At 42.5% G+C, this 17989-nt stretch overlaps 1 protein-coding gene across 3 annotated transcripts in view; it reads left to right on the plus strand.

The window, feature by feature from the left end:
- CCDC152 (coiled-coil domain containing 152) overlaps positions 1 to 17989 on the plus strand; it is a 63531-nt gene that overhangs the window by 39978 nt on the left and 5564 nt on the right. For all 3 annotated transcript variants that reach the window (XM_075588879.1, XM_075588896.1, XM_075588888.1), the window contains exons 6-8: positions 8751 to 8853; positions 11518 to 11645; positions 17456 to 17542. In XM_075588879.1, the coding sequence (XP_075444994.1) occupies positions 8751 to 8853; positions 11518 to 11645; positions 17456 to 17542 (318 nt within the window). The remainder of the gene's footprint in view (positions 1 to 8750; positions 8854 to 11517; positions 11646 to 17455; positions 17543 to 17989) is intronic.

The following is a 17989-nucleotide window of genomic DNA, read 5'->3' on the forward strand; positions in this document are numbered from 1 at the left end:
GTATTATTCCCCTTATGAGATATCATTGGATGATATTTCCCTGGGGTTTTTTGTTTTCCTTCCTCTGGATCAATATACTGTAAGTACAAAAATAGGATAAAGTATCTGTCGTCTAAATTTAACATAGGTTGAACTTGATGTCTTTTTTTCAACCTCATCTACGCTGTAACTATCTTGTTCCAAACTGACAGCAGATTGTATTGCTGCTGCCTTAAAGGGATCAGCTGAATTGCTGAGACCATTCTTCCTAATAGGGCCATGTATTTCTCAGCAGATGGATGCATGAGTGAGCAAATCTTTTTTGTAGGGATTATTATTTTCTTGTCAGGTGTTGAAATTCACACCCAGAAAATGACAGCTGTTAGTGGCAATAAAGCTGCTTTCCTTGTAATTGATGACCCAGTCATGTTCTGTTTGAATGTGGGTTACTTTTTCACCTTTCTCTACTCCCATCCTATACTTTGCTAAGACGTTTTCCAAGTAAGGAACCAGGAAGTTCTTGTGTTGCCCGATAGAAGCCACCGTCACTGCCAGCATCTTTGTCAAACTTGAGGTGCTATAGAAAGTCCCCAATGGAGGAGACTGAAATGTAATACGGCGACCAAGAACAAGGAAGCTCTGATGTGAATGACAGATAACGATATGAAGATCAATAATAGGAGAACAGATCAATCCTCATCTTAGATAATTGCATTGCTGTAAATGTATAGAACTGCTGCATTTATTCCAACCCAAACAATTGGTCAAGAGCTAATTACAGTACCTCTCCCTCGGTATGGGTAAGCAACTCAGAGACTTGTTTTTACATTTTGATAAAGAATAACAATTAAATGTAATTATACGGTAACTTGATGGCAATAATACTGCTGTGATAAGACATTATCAAAGAGAAATCACCAAAGTTGTTAGTGAACTGAAAAGTGCTGCAAGACCCAACACAACATCCTTAAACATTTTAATACTGTACATCCTGTTATATTATCATTATAACGCTGTTGTGTGTTTACGAAATTATGATTTACATGTACAAATGCTTTAAATTTACTATATAGATCATCAAGCAATTCTGTGGAAATGTTTTCTGAAAAGCAGATTAAAATGAACCATGCATAATTTCCTTTAAAAAATTCTGTAAATATTTCAGGGTAGATTCTTCTCTGGTAACAACATTCAATTTTGCTCAATATTTTTGTAACATGCTCTTCTGACTGCATTTTTGTATTCTTACATACATGCAAATGATATAAATGTGCCAGTATGTAAGTAGAAACTAGAGTTGTGTTTGCATATTTAGTATCTGCCAGCACAGTTCATTCAACTTAATTCCCATTGACTTCAGATGGAGTTGCTGTGCAACAGTGCCGTGCTCGGCACTATCACAGTGTAATGAACAACCCCTATGTCTGCTACACCCTCTTTGCGACCTGGTTATACTGTATCATACATAGATGGAAAGCTCTTCACAAGTACATTTCAGGAAAACTGTCGGATTTTGTCACTTCCATAATTTGTACCTCGACAGTTTGGGGAAAACATGGTTTTCCTGTCAGTCATGCTTTATATCTCCTACAACAGGGGTGGCTAACTCCAGTCCTCAAGAGCCACCAACAGGTCAGGTTTTAAGGCTATCCCTGCTTCAGCATAGGTGGCTCAATCAGTCCCTGCTTCAGCTGCAGGTGGCCCAGTTTTAGACTGAGCCACTGATTGAGCCACCTCTGCTGAAGATGGGATTTCCTTAAAACCTGACTGTCGGTGGCCATGAGGAGTGGAGCTGGCCACCCCCATCCTGCGACCTTTTTGGTACCTACTCATGTTCTACATTGATGCAGAAACGTACCTAAAGTAATTTCCAAAACGTGAACCCTGACTTTTCAGAAACAAGAGTGACAATTAAAATGCAAGGAGTGTATCAAGAATGATGTTCTCCCTTTTTTTCATTTAGAAAGGAGCTGGTGTGTAAAAGCAAGGCAAGGCGTCTCTTTCAAATTGAATTATCCAATTGTTTGTAAGAGAAGAGCAAAGTAAAGATATGGTTAGGGCTGTTATTAACAAGCATGCTTGTCATTATTTTGAACTTAATATCTTGGCCAAAGGTTAATTGAAGTCAGCAACTGTTCTAATGTCGATCACAAATAAAGGACCCGTCATAGAACAGTTTATTAAGAACTTCTGTTTGTCATTATCTTTTTGGAGAGAAGTGCTTTGGTTCACTGAGAGCAATTGCTAACATGAATAAGTAAAATGGTTTGGGCACTTTAAGCATCCTGCAGTGTTGACCGACAAAGAACAGATTGCAGCAATGTGCCCTGCTTGATTTAATTTTTTAATCATTGAAATATTAAAGACAAAATGTTTTTCAGTTCTGGATCCCATGGGTCTTTTATAGAATATCCATTTATCTGGAAACATTGCCCATTTTTAATAGTCAACAATGACAGTTACTGATCTTGACATTCCAGGAACTGCTGTAGTAGAACAAAAAAAAACCTAACAGGGGAGCACTACAAACCCCTAATAATGTGACTGGGTATTGAGACTAAGAGATGAGAAGGCACAATGTGGCAAGATGCAAATGGTCAAATGACACGTACAAATGGATAGATAGAAGTCTTTAGGATTGTGACAGAGGATGCTGGAATGTGATTCCTTCGTACGGTCACGGAATCAGCTGGAATTTTCAATCTTCCTCAAACGGTCATCACATTTTTGATATCACATTGTTTTAGCCACCTGATTCAAACACGACACGATTAACGCCTAGGTCAGTGTTTGTGTATGGAACTCCTGTAGGAGCCCAGCAGTCGTACTTGGGCAAAAAAGCCAATTCTTGTAGATAATATTTTTATTTCATTTAAAGCACTGACAATGTATGCAGCACCACACTGTACATACTTTTTTGTAGGGACGATTCCCTGCCCGAGGAGCTTACAATCTAGACATTAGGAGATAAAATCACTTGTCCACGGTCAGAAGGGCTACTGACACTGGCTTTTAAACCGTGTTTGCCAGTGTCAAGGCAGCGTTCTTGCCACATGGCTACTCCTACAAGCCCTATTTTAGGACCACTGGAATTCTAGTAAAACAGACACCATTGTTCCAACAGTGTTATATTAAGAAAGAGCAACAGAATTGTACTGAAAATTGACTACGTTTTTCTTGCTGAGCTGCATCTATTAAATTGTTGGTCTCCCTTGAAGGTGACATTATGATCCAACATAATATTGCCCCATTCACTCGTACATACACCAGCATTACATTCACCATTCTACACGTGTTCCTTTTTTTTTTTTATATATATATATTAATCTGTTGTGTAGCATTAGATAGTACTTACTGCATTTTGTTCCCACTCATTATGCCTTTCTTTAATAAGTTTTAATGTATTACGCTTACATTCAAAATCCTGTGGGTTTATTTTAATACATGAGTAGTACACCATAAAAACAACAGTGTGCATAAAATGTTATGTTACTTAATTTATGAAGCCAAAAGTTATGGTAACAAAAAGAAAAAACAATATAAAAGGGAATGAGGGAACATAACAGGCAGGAACTGATAAAATACTGAAATACATGGGTTTAGGCACGGCCCAGAGCAGCTTTGTGCAGCACAATGGAGCAGGAACTGTGCATGTCTCTGTTATCGTGTGCGTATCAACAACATTGAGCAGCCCCTTGTTGCGACATGCTGAAACCCCAGCGAGGTTTGAACTTGCCCCACATAATGGAGGCCTGTTTCATCTGTGCCCTGTGTTGTGAGAGCGTTATAGCAAAATTATAATACATAAAAAAAAATGTGAAATGTTGGAGCAGAGAACCAGACACACATCCTACAAGTCCGAGAGATAGAGCCCGAACACACAGGGCATATAAATAATGCTTAAGTGGAAATCAAGTGTCCCAATCTCAAGGGTGTAAAGGGGAAACATAGGGGGTTACTAATTAAACTGTGACCGTGTTGATTGGGGCACTATCGCATTCAAATTCCATTGAAGTCAATGGGAGTTTGCGTGTGAAATTGATTCCGTCGGCACTGTCTCATTTTAATGAATTACCTCCACAGAGATTATTCTTATGAGCTGGTTTGCAGCAGTTTACTAACAGCAATAATAAACACGAGTACCGAAAGTCCTTGGCGCAATTAGTCAAAAATGCCAGTTCTGGATTAGAACAATGGTATCAGTCTCTGACTTGAAATCGCTGATCCCACTTTGCCTCCTCAAAGATAGATTATTCTGTGGACATAGAAGAAAAAACAGACCATTGCCGTAACTTCTATAAAACAGATCACTGCACTTTCCAGATGGCTACTTACAACAGGTAAGTGGTAAACAGGGAAAGGGTTGTGTCTTTGTAATGAAGAGTTGAATCACCGATTTTCAATTTAGTCTCCAAATCACAGTACCCATAAAGTGAATAAAATAGACATAGTATGGTACCAAAGATAACATTTATTTAAAAAGCGCAAGACCATAAAAATTTGCACTGACATAGTCTATGGTCTTGACACGTTATTTCAAAGTGCCGGCCGCAGCTTGAATGTTCGGAGCACAGTGCTGGCAGCTGGGGTCAGATCCACACTCCTCGCGTCCGCAACTCAGATTGGTTTCCTCCCCCTGATGATGTCACCACCGCGCTGTCTGCTCTCCCACTGCCTGACGGACTCATGTAAAGCAAGCTCCACCCTACGCGTGTTGTGACACGGCACGTCACTTCCTTTGGGATAATGGAGCTCTTCAGTCCGCAATGGCTATATATAGCCTGAAAATGTTTAACACTTTCACTCCCTCACATCAATAATAAAGAGAATGGGCTGGGGTTTAAACCCACTAAAAATCAACACTATAGTAAAACAAGCGTTGAATTTGAATCAATGGACAAAACGAAGAAAAGTAAAAGCAAGCATAGTGGGGCTACAATGATAAACCCAATAGTGCCTAAATAAAGCAACCAGAAAATTCAGTGCATTGCTCTGTAAACCAATCAACGTATGAAAGTTTGCATGAAACCTTCATTCCATATTAAAATAAAACATATAAAAAAATATATATACACCAAATAGTAAAAGCAACATCAAATGAGAAATTACAATATTACATACAAATACATAGAAAATATTTTTAAAAAACACTATATAACACTGCACAGATAATTTCATGAAAAATCTGGATCCCATTGTTTACTTAATTGTAAATGTATAAACATCTAGGGAACAGATACAAGGACCTAGTAATTTGCTCTAAGAAAGGAAGCTAAGGCGAATTCAATATTCAGACCTCCAGGGGCCAAAGTTCTGAGGGTACAGATCCAAAGGCTCTCACACCTCGATATCACATTCATTCTGTCGCATCCCCTCCAATTAGGTTCGGGGCAATCTATTCCTCCACAGATCAGGCCTTACGGATTTTGGTTGTGTTTGATCTTAAAATGAATAGAGACACTGTGTCACCTACCCTTTTCTGATGTTATCAACATGTTCTGCCAGCCTCCTTTTCAGGGGCTTGCCAGTCCTCCCGACATATTGGAGCCCACATGGGCATTCTAGTAGATAAACAATAAAACTACTTCTGCAATTAATAAATGACTATCTCAAATACTTTACCAGTGATGTTAGATTGATGAAATTATTGCATTTCACACTGTTTACACCCAATACAATTGGAACATGTGTAGTAACCTTTCAGGTCATTTAACCACATACTGTAGTGTTTTTGTCTTTTATGGTACCAATAGGACAGCTGGGGGCCAAGGCCAATTTTACGTTTTGTGCCCTTTAGAAGATAATCTGGGGACGTTCAGGTAAAATTGAACTGAGTTTCTTATCTCCCCTTACTATATACCAATATTTATTCAACACCTGGGTAATCTTCGGAGCCATTGCATTATATTGTGTGATATATGGGACATATTTTGATCCACCTGGCACATTCTTAGATTTGTTCTTACTTTTCCTCTCTTTTTTTTTTTTGCTAGCAATTTTCATGGTTTTGGATATACAGGTTCTACTATAGTCTCTTTCTATAAACTTATTTTTCAGATCGAATTCTCAAAAATATGTTCCTGCGAGCAATTTCTTTTTATCCTAAGAAATTGTCCCCGTGGGATTTTATCTATCCACCCGGGATAATGATGACTTGATGCCAAAAGATATGTATTCGCATCGACTGTTTTGTAAAATGTCTTCGTTAATAATAATAATAATAATTTTCTATAGCTCCCTTTTTACAAATAGTTAGGTACAAAAAATCTATTGCGACATTGTTACTAGTAAATGTAAATTGGAGATTCTAATCATTAGCATTGAGATAATCCTTCAAATTAGTTAAATCTTCATCACTACCCCACCAGACACATAGCACATCATCAATATTGTGTTTCCATAGTACCAGGATCGCACCAAACGGATTGTGGGACCAGATGTAATCTTCCCACATCACCATGAAAATATTGGCATAGCTTGGTTCGAACCTGGTCCCATGGCCGTGCCACATGTCTGGAAAAAGAACTTGTTATCATAACAGAAGTAGTTGTGGGTCAGTAAATATCTGATGCCTTCTAGTAAAAAAAATTCAGATTGTCCTTAATGTTAATATCCGTCAGGCAGTGGGAGAGAGCAGACGGTGATGACGTCATCAGGGGGAGGAAACCAATCTGAGTCGCGGACGTGAGGAGGAGTGAGGTGTGTGGATCCGACCCCAGCTGCCAGCACTGTGCTCCGAACATTCAAGCTGCGGACAGCACTTTGAAATCACGTGTCAAGCCCATAGACTATGTGAGAGCAAATTTTTAGGGTCTTGCACTTTTTAAATAAATGTTATCTTTGGTATCATACTATGTCTATTTTATTCACTTTATGTGTACTGTGATTTGGAGACTTCATTGAAAATCGTTGATTCAACTCTTCATTACAAAAACAGACACGACCCGTTGCCTGTTTACCACTTACCTGTTGTAGGTAGCCATCTGGAAAGTGCAGTGATCTGTTATTTAGAAGTTACTGCACAATGGTCTTTTTTTTCTTCTATGTCCACAGAATCATCTATCTTTGAGGAGGCAAAGTGGGATCAGCGATTTCAAGTCAGTGACTGATTCCATTGTTCTATTCCAGAACTGGTATTTTTGCGCCAAGGACTTTCTATACTCGTGTTTATTATTGCTGTTTGTTCAAGTTACTGGATAGACTTGATTTCGGTTCTGGCTGCCATTCTAATGTGTACTTATTTGTTACATTTAGGATTTCACATACCTTGTTTGAGTTATCACTCACTTTTTGGCACTATTATACACATTTATATTTCACTATTTAGGTGATGTATTTACTTGTTTAGCACTTATATTAATCATCATTAGTATGTGGTTCTTTTTCACCACACAGGTTAATTTTAGGTGGAGCGCTTTACCCTATGTTAGTTTTTTAGTGTTTGTTTGTTGTTCTTTAGATTGCAATGATAAAGTATTCATCTATTAATCAAATCAACAATTCACACTGCTTTGGAGATTGAAATATTTTGTGACCTTAAATGTCTTAATGTCTTCGGTGTGGCTGCCACGTGCGGTGGCGGTACGGATGGATTAACGTGGCGGGAGGTCCCATTCGGAAGCATGCACCCCTCTGCAGTGCGAACGCGACACACTCCCTGGCGCTGCAGACTTTTGCTTGTTTGTCCACGGCACCAAGGACAGTAAATCTTGCTACATCTGTATGTACTAAGCATTGCAAAGCGCATTTATGGTGCACCAAAAACGAAATTGCAATAGCGCTTATGTACTCACCTGAAATGTCTCAATCTGCTCCGGCAGTGTCAAAAATGATTTTTCCCCCCTTATGTTTGGTGCACAGAAATCGCTTGCGTTAGATGTAAATATGTTAAAGCAGCAAAACATGTGACATCTTAAGGGTTTTTTTTTTTTTTAAATAAATCAGTTCGGTAGTATTAGATAGCAGAGTAAAGTCCTGAAATCAGAAATGGTGCTCGGCTTCTGTTAGACCCTCCTCGACAAATGTTGCAATGTAATTACAACCATTGGGACGGCATTTAAAGGGATTAGGTAGGCACCTGAGGTAACTATAGACACACATGATATGGTAAGCCTAGTGAGACATCCCACAGTACTCCTAATAATGGCTAATGTTCCTGAAGGGGGTACTTCAAAAGGCAATATAAAGGACTACTGATAAGTATTAACTCCAAAGTCAGTACCTTCAAATCTCAGTGTGTGCCTGCTGTCCTCCTAGAATCCCTGCCAGTCCCGGCATGTAGGGTTGGATCCAGAAATCTCGCGGTGTATGAACGGAGCACAGAACCAGGCAAAAGATCACTTGGTGGCCTCGTAAAAAACGTAGTTTATTGAAGTAGAAAAAACAAATGTGCACACCAACATGTTTCCCGCGCTTTACACCTTGATAAAGCGCTGGGGAGCGCGAAACATGTTGGTGTGCACATTTGATTTTTCTGTGAGACTTCAATAAACTACTAACATGCCGAGATGCGTCAAAAATAATTTCAAACAACAATTTACACTACATATGTATGCAGTTTTCATGCATACAACGCACATTTCATGAAGGTTTGTATGACTTTTTAGCACTGAAATTCTGATACAAAAATAAAAAATATAATCGTAATTCTTTTATTTGCCAATTATTTAATAATATTATTTAATAATTTTTTCTTCCTTTTTAAGACTTTTTTTGAAGAAACCTTGAAACCATTTAGCTACAGGCACTTTTTCTATTTTTTTTTTTGGCAGGAGTATAAGAACAAGACTGGCTTATTAATGTCTGAGATAAAAACCAAGGAGGAAGAATTCAAGACCCAAATACAGAAGATTCAGTGTGAAATGGAGGCAAAATGTGGGTTTCATAATACACGGCAGAAATGCAGGGAATATATCTTTTTTTTAGCCCTCCCGCGCATTACATAATGGATTTGAGAAACACTGTGCTCTGATTGGTTAGGCAAGGGGTGTGATCGTCAACAATAGCATTTTGGCAATGTGGAAGGACTCGTGTTACATTGCTCAACACTGTTAAATTAAAAAACAGTGCAACAGTTGGATACATTGTTGCATAGTATATCTATTAGGCTATTACAACTGGCAGAGATATAGGCCATATTTGCAAAGTGATGTTATTCCATAAGATACCGCCCAGTGTGGGAGTAGCACTACTTGGTAAATATGCCCTATAGTATTCATCACCACTGTGGTTGTTATTCATTACTATTGCAATAGCACGTGGCCTTGGCAAGCAGACCATTACATTGCAATAAGTAAAGGCAGAGCATAGTCTTATTCTCTGTGACTGTAATAGAATAGAATCTAATAATTGGGACTATGAGGGAAGTGCAGTTCTCTCCTTTTTTTGAGAGGAGGCCAAACTAAGGCTGCGTCCCCGCTGACGCTGAGCGTGCTGTGCGCTCGGCACTTGCCGCTTTTACTTCTTGTACTCTTTATGTTGACGTCCCCGCTCACGAGGCTCGTGCGTGGGCACGCACGCTCTCCCAAGCTTGGCGCTTGAGGAGACAGAAAATAAGTGTGTTTGACGCGCGCTCAACATGCCCCCAATGCCCCCACGCGCACGCTTGCAAAGTACAGGTCACCCGGCGCTCATGCTTAGAGAGTTGGTGATGAGCATGAGCGCGATCAGCGCCAGCGGGGACACAGCATAACAATGTAGTTCCACAATCCATAATTCAATCCAAATTGTAATATTGATGGACAGATTACTTTTTTTCTCTTGAACCCATCACCATCACACACCTTAATGTAAAAGTCTTTTGTTTTTCTTTTTTTATGAAGCTTATTTTTTTTAAAAATGTTTTAAATCCCCACGCTTACAAATTGTATATGTATGTGTATATATATATATATATATATATATATATATATATACATAGGGGGTAATAAAGAACCATAGGCACTCCGTCTGAATAGAAAGAATGCGTGCAAATCCTGTACAAATAAATAGGCAATACGATACCGCACGTGGTCGAATATCAGAGGCAGCACTCCAAATGAATATCAAAAATCATGTATTTGTTCAACAAAACATCATATCCAACGTTTCGGTCCTCAAACGGGACCTTTGTCAAGGTGATGATACATACATACATACATACCGGCTGTCAACTCATTTTAAAAACAAGTCGGGAAGGAAAGCAGAGCAGTCGCAATCTCCCCTAGAAACAAACACGATGTAACATTTTAACCGGAGGAAAATACCACATTGTTTAATAATGTACAGTTTAAAATCATTAATAATTAATATTGTAAAGGATGTTTGTAATACTGCTGTTAAAAAAAATGGCGGTAAATTGAAACTGCAATCCCTCCATTTTCCATATGGATTTTTTTTACAGAGTTGTAGCTTGAGGTTCCGCGAGCCGAACTGCGTTTTGTTTTTTATTCCGGGGACCCCCACGGTTTCCAAGATACATACCATTTTATTTTCCAGTGTGCTTGCTGGGTTTTCAAAGATGGCCGCAGTAGTCAGCCAATAGAAAGCTGCAATGTCATTCTTCCCATAACATGGCAGCTTCCTATTTGTCAGTGACACCATGGCCGATTTGGAGGACATTTTTATTTTATGCATCGGAGTTGAAAACACAGTCTACTAAATAGTACGTATATTAGGGACGTGGTGCATAGATAAATAGCACCGTTTAGCTCTGGAGGATCTCTTGCTTCAAACGCTGTAAAAAAGAATCGATATGGGGGAAGAAATAGAGTAGTGGGAATTGCAGCTTTAAATTAATTATACATTTATTTTATTATTGTGAGATGGGAAGTTGTGGAGGTTATTGGCATTTTAGGGACACTGCTCTGAAACGTGTGTTTCTCTATTCATCTGTCCGTGACGCTCACAACTTGTAGCCCAAAGGAAGGAGGAAAGTGTGTTCAACAGCTCCGTCACACAGCTTAATATGCAACAATACTACCAATGTACAGTAAATAAGATTGTGGCAACCCTCCTTCCTCTGCTGAGGATAACGGTGTCCTCCTCCTTAACCAGAGGATCTGTTCTGTGTGTTCCACCTTCCTCTTCTTATTCCCTTTGGCCACTGCTATCTCTGACAATCAGGCATTAGTGGGACAATGGGTGTTTTATGTATTTTAAAATTGAATTTTGTTGAAAGCATATTTAAATGGTAATACATGTTAAAATAATAAATACTTTAAACTAATTTTTAACATACATTTGAAACAATTTTTTAAAATAAAACAGGTGATTTATAAGTTTTACAGAGTTTTGTTTAGGGTTTAATGTATTTCATGTATCCTATTAAACAGATATTTATTGCAATTCATTTCTCATATAGTTTTTATAGGTCGGTTTTTGTCATTACCCAACCTTATTTTAAAAAAACAACTTTGTGGAAACACAATGTTAACATAAATAACTAATATTAAAACCCTTTGCTGAATTACTTATGGTCAATAAAACTATGATAAATGACTTGCACTTATGCAGTATCAGGTTGTTGTTTTGACTGCTAATTTGTCTACTTGCCAACAGTTAAGCTTAAAGAAGAAGAAAATAATAATTTACTGGCTGAAAAGGATATGGAAATCTCAGAGTTAACAAGACAGCAACGAAAGCAGGAAAAGGAAAAGCAAAGTGAGATGATAAAACAGCAAATAGAGGTACAGGATGGTCCCTCTGGGAGAGGGGGTGAACAAGTCAACCAGCTGCGCTGTTCTTAGATAAAACCTCACTCTTTGTATTTGTGAGGATTTTAAGTAGGCCCTTAACATAATATGTTTACTGTCGTGATATATATATACAGCGCAACCCCGTTATAGCGCAATCTGCTATATCACGGTTTGAGCGTGGACCCCGAATATAATACATTTTTTTTAAAATGCCGCACACACTCACTGCACACACTCACTGCACACACTCACTGCACACACACACTGCACACACACTGCACACACACACTGCACACACAGCCCCCCTCCTACACCCCTGCCTCTGGTGTCATAACTGCTGCATCGTGGGGCTGCTGGGTGGGATCAGTGCGGGGCTGGTGGGGGGGGGATTGGTGCGGAGCTGCTGGCGGGGCTGAGGGCGGGATCGGTGTGGGGCTGCTGGCGGGGATCGGTGCGGAGCTGAGGGGGATCGGTGTGGGGCTGCTGGCGGGGATCGGTGCGGAGCTGAGGGGGATCGGTGCGGGGCTGGGGGGGATTGGTGCGGAGCTGGGGGGGGATTGGTGCGGAGCTGGGGGGAGGGATCGGTGCGGGGCTGGGGGGTGATTGGTGCAGAGCTGCTGGGGGGGATTGGTACAGGGCTGCTGGGGGAAGTATGGTGGCTGCTGGGGGATCGTATAGGGCTGCCGGCGCCTCACTCCCCCTCCTCCCCCCTCCTTCCGATCTGGCACGGCGGCCATTTTTTTTAATTGGTGCGACCCCGGTTATAGCGCAGTCGGATAGGGTGGCCCCCGCGAACCACGCTATAACGGGGTTGGGCTGTGTATATATATGTATATATATGTGTATATATATATATATATATATATATATATATATACAGTGTTCGACAAACCTATACATCTGCACGCCCCGGGCGAGTGGATTTAACGTCGTGGCGAGCTCCTATTGGCCCAAGCAGCACACGTGTGGTACTAGGTGGCAAGTAGATTTTTTTGTTCGTCAGGTAGATTTTTTGGTGATTTGTCGACCACTATATATATATATATATATATATACAGTGCTTGACAAATCACCCAAAAATCTACTCGCCGAACAAAAAAATCTACTCGCCACCTAGTCCCGCCCCTACCCCGCCCCTAGTCCCGCCCCTACCCCGCCCCTAGTCCCGCCCCTAGTCCCGCATTTAAAAAAAACCCTAAATGAAATAAATTGAATAAATTTCTAGTAAGAACATTCGTTTTTGACATAAGTTTATTTATTGTATTACATTATACTACAATTAGTCCTTGTTACGTGTGTGTGTGTGTGTGTGTGTGTGTGTGTGTGTGTGTGTGTGTGTGTGTGTGTGTGTGTGTGTGTGTGTGTGTGTGTGTGTGTGTGTGTGTGTGTGTATAAATGTCGAATCTAGAAAAAAAAGCCAGGTGTGAATAACTAGTTTCCTGCACCCCTTAACTAGTGCCTGGACGTCCCCGCTTCACAATATTTAAAGCAGCAATCCCGCCTGGGATCTTACCTGATCCGCAGTCCCTCAATGTCCAGGTACCCTCATTCCTGCAATGTTATACATTGGAGGGAATGTGTTCCCTACCTGTCTTCTGGGTTAGGGGGGGTTCCGATGTCTTCCGTGTGAAGCTTGAGTCAGATCTGGAAGAAAGCAGTATAGGTTATTTCGGTGTAGGTATAGGGCAGTTAAGATATACAGGGTAAATAAAATATCCAGATTGTGAGACAGAGAGAGGGTGAGAGAGATGGTGCGACGGAGAGAGGGTGAGAGAGAGGGTGAGAGAAAGAAGGTGAGAGAGACGGAGAGAGAGAAGGTGAGAGACGGAGAGAGAAGGTGAGAGAGACGGAGAGAGGGTGAGAGAGACGGAGAGAGGGTGAGAAAGACGGAGAGAGGGTGAGAGAGACGGAGAGAGGGTGAGAGAGACGGAGAGAGGGTGAGAAAGAGATGGAGAGAGGGTGAGAGAGAGACGTAGAGAGGGTGTGAGAGAGACGGAGAGAGGGTGAGAGATAGGGTGAGAGAGACGGAGAGAGGGTGAGAGAGAGGGTGACGGGGTGAGAGAGGGGCTGAGAGAGGGGGTGATAGAGGGGTTGAGAGAGACGGAGAGAGGGTGAGAGAGACGGAGAGAGGGTGAGAGAGACACGGAGAGAGGGTGAGAGAGAGGGTGAGAGAGACGGACAGGTGAGAGACAGAGAGAGGGTGACTGTGGGGGTTGGGGTGACTGGGTAGGGTGATTGGGGTGTGGGGTGATTGGGGGGTAGGGTGATTGGGGGGCTGGGGTGACTGACTGGGTGTTTGGGTGGGGTGACGGGGTGGGGTTATTGGGGGGTTGGGGTGACGGGGTGTCTGACTGGGTGGGGATTACTGACTGACTGGGTGGGGTGACTGGGCGACTGGGCACAGGGCAGGGGGGTGGGATGACTGACTATGACTGACTGGGTGGGGGGGGGATGACTGACTGGGTGGGGGGATGAATCACTGGGTGTGGGGGGTGACTGACTGGGTGGGGGGATGACTGACTGGGTGGGGGCATGACTGACTGGGTGGGGGGATGACTGACTGGGTGGGGGGATGACTGATTGGGTGGCGTGGGGGGGTACTTCTGGTGTCCTACATGTTCTCTCTCTCTCTCTCACACACACACACACTCTCTCATACCCATAAACACACTCTCTCATACACACACACACACACACACACACACAAACAAACTCTCCTACCCATACACACACACACACTCTCCTACCCATACACACACACACACACACACACACACACACACTCTCCTACCCATACACACAAACATACACACACATACTCTCCTACCCATACACACACACATACACACACACACACACACACACTCCTACCCATACACACAAACATACACACACACACTCTCCTACCCATACACACACACATACACACACACACTCTCCTACCCATACACACACATACACACACATACACACATACACACACACACACACACACACACTCTCCTACCCATACACACACACACACACACACACACACACACACTCTCCTACCCATACACACACACATACACACACACACACACACTCTGCTACCCATACACACACACATACACACACACATACACACACACACACACACACACACACACACACACACACGGGATGGGACGGGGAAACACCCTGCTACTACCTGCCGCCCCGCGCGGGCAGCGGGAGCGAGGGGAGGAGGGGGTGTAAGAGAAACACCCGAGCTGCGCGGGCAGCAGGAGGGGGTGAAGCACCCGAGCCGCGCGGGCAGCGGGAGGGGGGTGAAGCACCCGAGCCGCGCGGGCAGCGGGAGGGGGGTGAAGCACCCGAGCCGCGCGGGCAGCGGGAGGGGGGTGATGCACCCGGTGCCGCGCGGGCAGCAGGAGGGGGTGAAGCACCCGAGCCGCGCGGGCAGAAGGAGGGGGGTGAAACACCCGAGCCGCGCGGGCAGCGGGAGGGGGTGAAGCACCCGAGCCGCGCGGGCAGCGGGAGGGGGGTGAAACACCCGAGCCGCGCGGGCAGAAGGAGGGGGGTGAAACACCAGAGCCACGCGGGCAGCGGGAGGGAGGGGGGTGAAACACCCGAGCCGCGCGGGCAGAGGGAGGGAGGGGGTGAAACACCCGAGCCGCGCGGGCAGCGGGAGGGGGGTGAAGCACCCGAGCCGCGCGGGCAGCGGGAGGGGGGTGAAGCACCCGAGCCGCGCGGGCAGAAGGAGGGGGGTGAAACACCCGAGCCGCGCGGGCAGCGGGAGGGGGTGAAGCACCCGAGCCGCGCGGGCAGCGGGAGGGGGGTGAAACACCCGAGCCGCGCGGGCAGAAGGAGGGGGGTGAAACACCAGAGCCACGCGGGCAGCGGGAGGGAGGGGGGTGAAACACCCGAGCCGCGCGGGCAGAGGGAGGGAGTGGGGAAGAGAAAGACATGAGCCGCGCGGGCAGCGGGAGCGCCGATGGGAGGGGGGAGAAACACCTCTGCTACCTCCCGCGCGGGCAGCGGGAGCGCCGGGGACCGGATGTATCAGTATAAATATTTATTAAAGGCATTAAATTCCCCACACCTCAAGCATGTGTCCACAATCCTCTCCATGACCGGATCAGTGCAGGTCTTGTAAGTAGGAGGTGACACAATTATACAGGAGGATATATAGGAGGAGGAGCAGCAGATGCACGCGCGCGCGCACCCCAACCCCCCCCCCCCCCTCCCCATTACTTACCCGTGCAGAGAAGGAAGGGCGGTTTGAAGTCCTGGCAACTCCAAGCCGCGTCACAGCCAGAGGGATTTTTTTTTTTTTCCAGCAGGGGATTTTTTTTTTGCAGAGCAGGAGAAAAGCTACTGGCCACGAGCCAATATCCGATCGCAGCTGGCGAGTTGGCGACCGGGTTTGTCGAGCACTGTATATATATATATATATATATATATATATATATATACACACACATATATACACACAGTATATAATATACACATTAGTTAAGTTATGGTGGGTAAAAAAGTGACAAAAAAAACCTCAGGTCTGCAACCCTGCTTTTCACCATTATCGCCTAGCATACAGTGCTGTATGGCGCGTGATGTTTTCAACCGTACCGCCATTGACTCGGGTATGTATCGGGTGCAGAAAATTGCATTTTAGCGTTGTCTGCAATACCGTCTAGAAACTCAAGTGGGCAATCACTTTGTTGTCTTAAAAATCTAATAGCAATTCAACCTACACAGTACAGTACATTACAGTTCTGCAAGTCTGTGTGTGTGTTTGTGTGTACAGTAATTGTAATTTGAAGATTTATATTTGAAGCAGAGATTAACGTTACGAGTTCATACTGTATAGTCTGAGGCTCCTTAGCCATACACAGATTAAAAATATGAGGAGACATACCTGTACTGTATACAGGATAATAAAGGGAAAATGAGTAATACTTTCTTTCGAATGTAAAATATTTTTTCCGCTCTTGCAGGTACAGTATGTCTAATTGGAACCTTATTGAAACGTATATGCGTGTCATCACATTTCTATATGTATTATTTATTAATCAATACTTTTGCTAGGCTTTCTCTTGTTTTCATACTGTTTTTATTTAATGCGCATGCGTGTATGTCTCGTTGGAACGCATATGCGTGTCATCACATTTAGGCGCATGCGTGTATGTCTCATTGGAACCTTGTTGAAACGCATATGCGTGTCATCACATTTAGGCGCATGCGTGTATGACTTCTCATTCAATGTAAATTTCAAGACTGAAAAAAAAAGAAAAAAACTTTTGCTTTGTTTCTCGACATGAGCTTGCATAACAATTTTTGCTATTCTGAGAATCAATCACTAGCTTTTTAATTCTACACTAGTCATGTACACTATACTGTACTTTGAGGTGGGTGTCATACTGTGATTTTTATTTGGGGCTGTGGGGTTCAAAACATTATGATGACCTGTTGAAAATATTTCTTTGAACTAATAATCCAGCATACAGCCCTCCCCCAAAAATCTGTGTAACATGTAATAATCTAATCTTTTTACATTCTATAGTGCATCAAATCAAACTTTTTTTGTATTGATGAAACAGCCTTATTAAGTTCTTCATAATTACATCATAGCTCCTGTATGTAGGCTTTTTTTATTTTGTACTTTTTGATCATCACAAAAATTCACGGGCATCTAATCTCTATATCTGATGTATTGTACAGATTATTTTATGATGACAAAATACTTTCTTAAGATATGCTTGATGTATTTGAACATACATGTATACACTGTACACTTTCTTGTCTTTTTTTCCCCCCTCTAGTTTAATGCGAAGTTGGCAAGAATCCAAAATAAAGCAGCAAAATCTTATCCAGATACTAATACCTTATCTCAGAATATCTACAGAATGGTATTTATTTTGTCACCTTTCTTAGAAATTATGTATCTGTGTATGAGTTATAGATATAATAAAGTTTTGTGAAACAAACTCAGATGGGTTTGCATATTTCTAAACTATTCCGATCAAACATCAGTCATATTTTTTCTGTATTCTTGTAAATATTCTTTGTATTCCAAAAGAACGGAAATATGTTAACATCTATTATATACAAATTTCACTGGTGTTTTGTTTGACTGTACTGCTTTGAAAGCTATTATATCCAATTGCAATCTCAATACAAAAGGGAAAAAGTAGTTATTCAGTAGTCTTGCATGTAGCTCAAATGTACAACTTTGCTAGACGTAGTCAGTAATAGTACAGTACATACGTACATAATTACTTCACTCACAATATCCAAATTATGTCCACAGTTTATGCAGCGGTGCACAAACTGGGGGGTGCGGAGAATTTCTAGGG

The sequence above is a fragment of the Ascaphus truei genome, chromosome 1 (genome assembly GCF_040206685.1).
Source record: "Ascaphus truei isolate aAscTru1 chromosome 1, aAscTru1.hap1, whole genome shotgun sequence".
NCBI classification, from domain to species: Eukaryota; Metazoa; Chordata; class Amphibia; order Anura; family Ascaphidae; genus Ascaphus; species Ascaphus truei.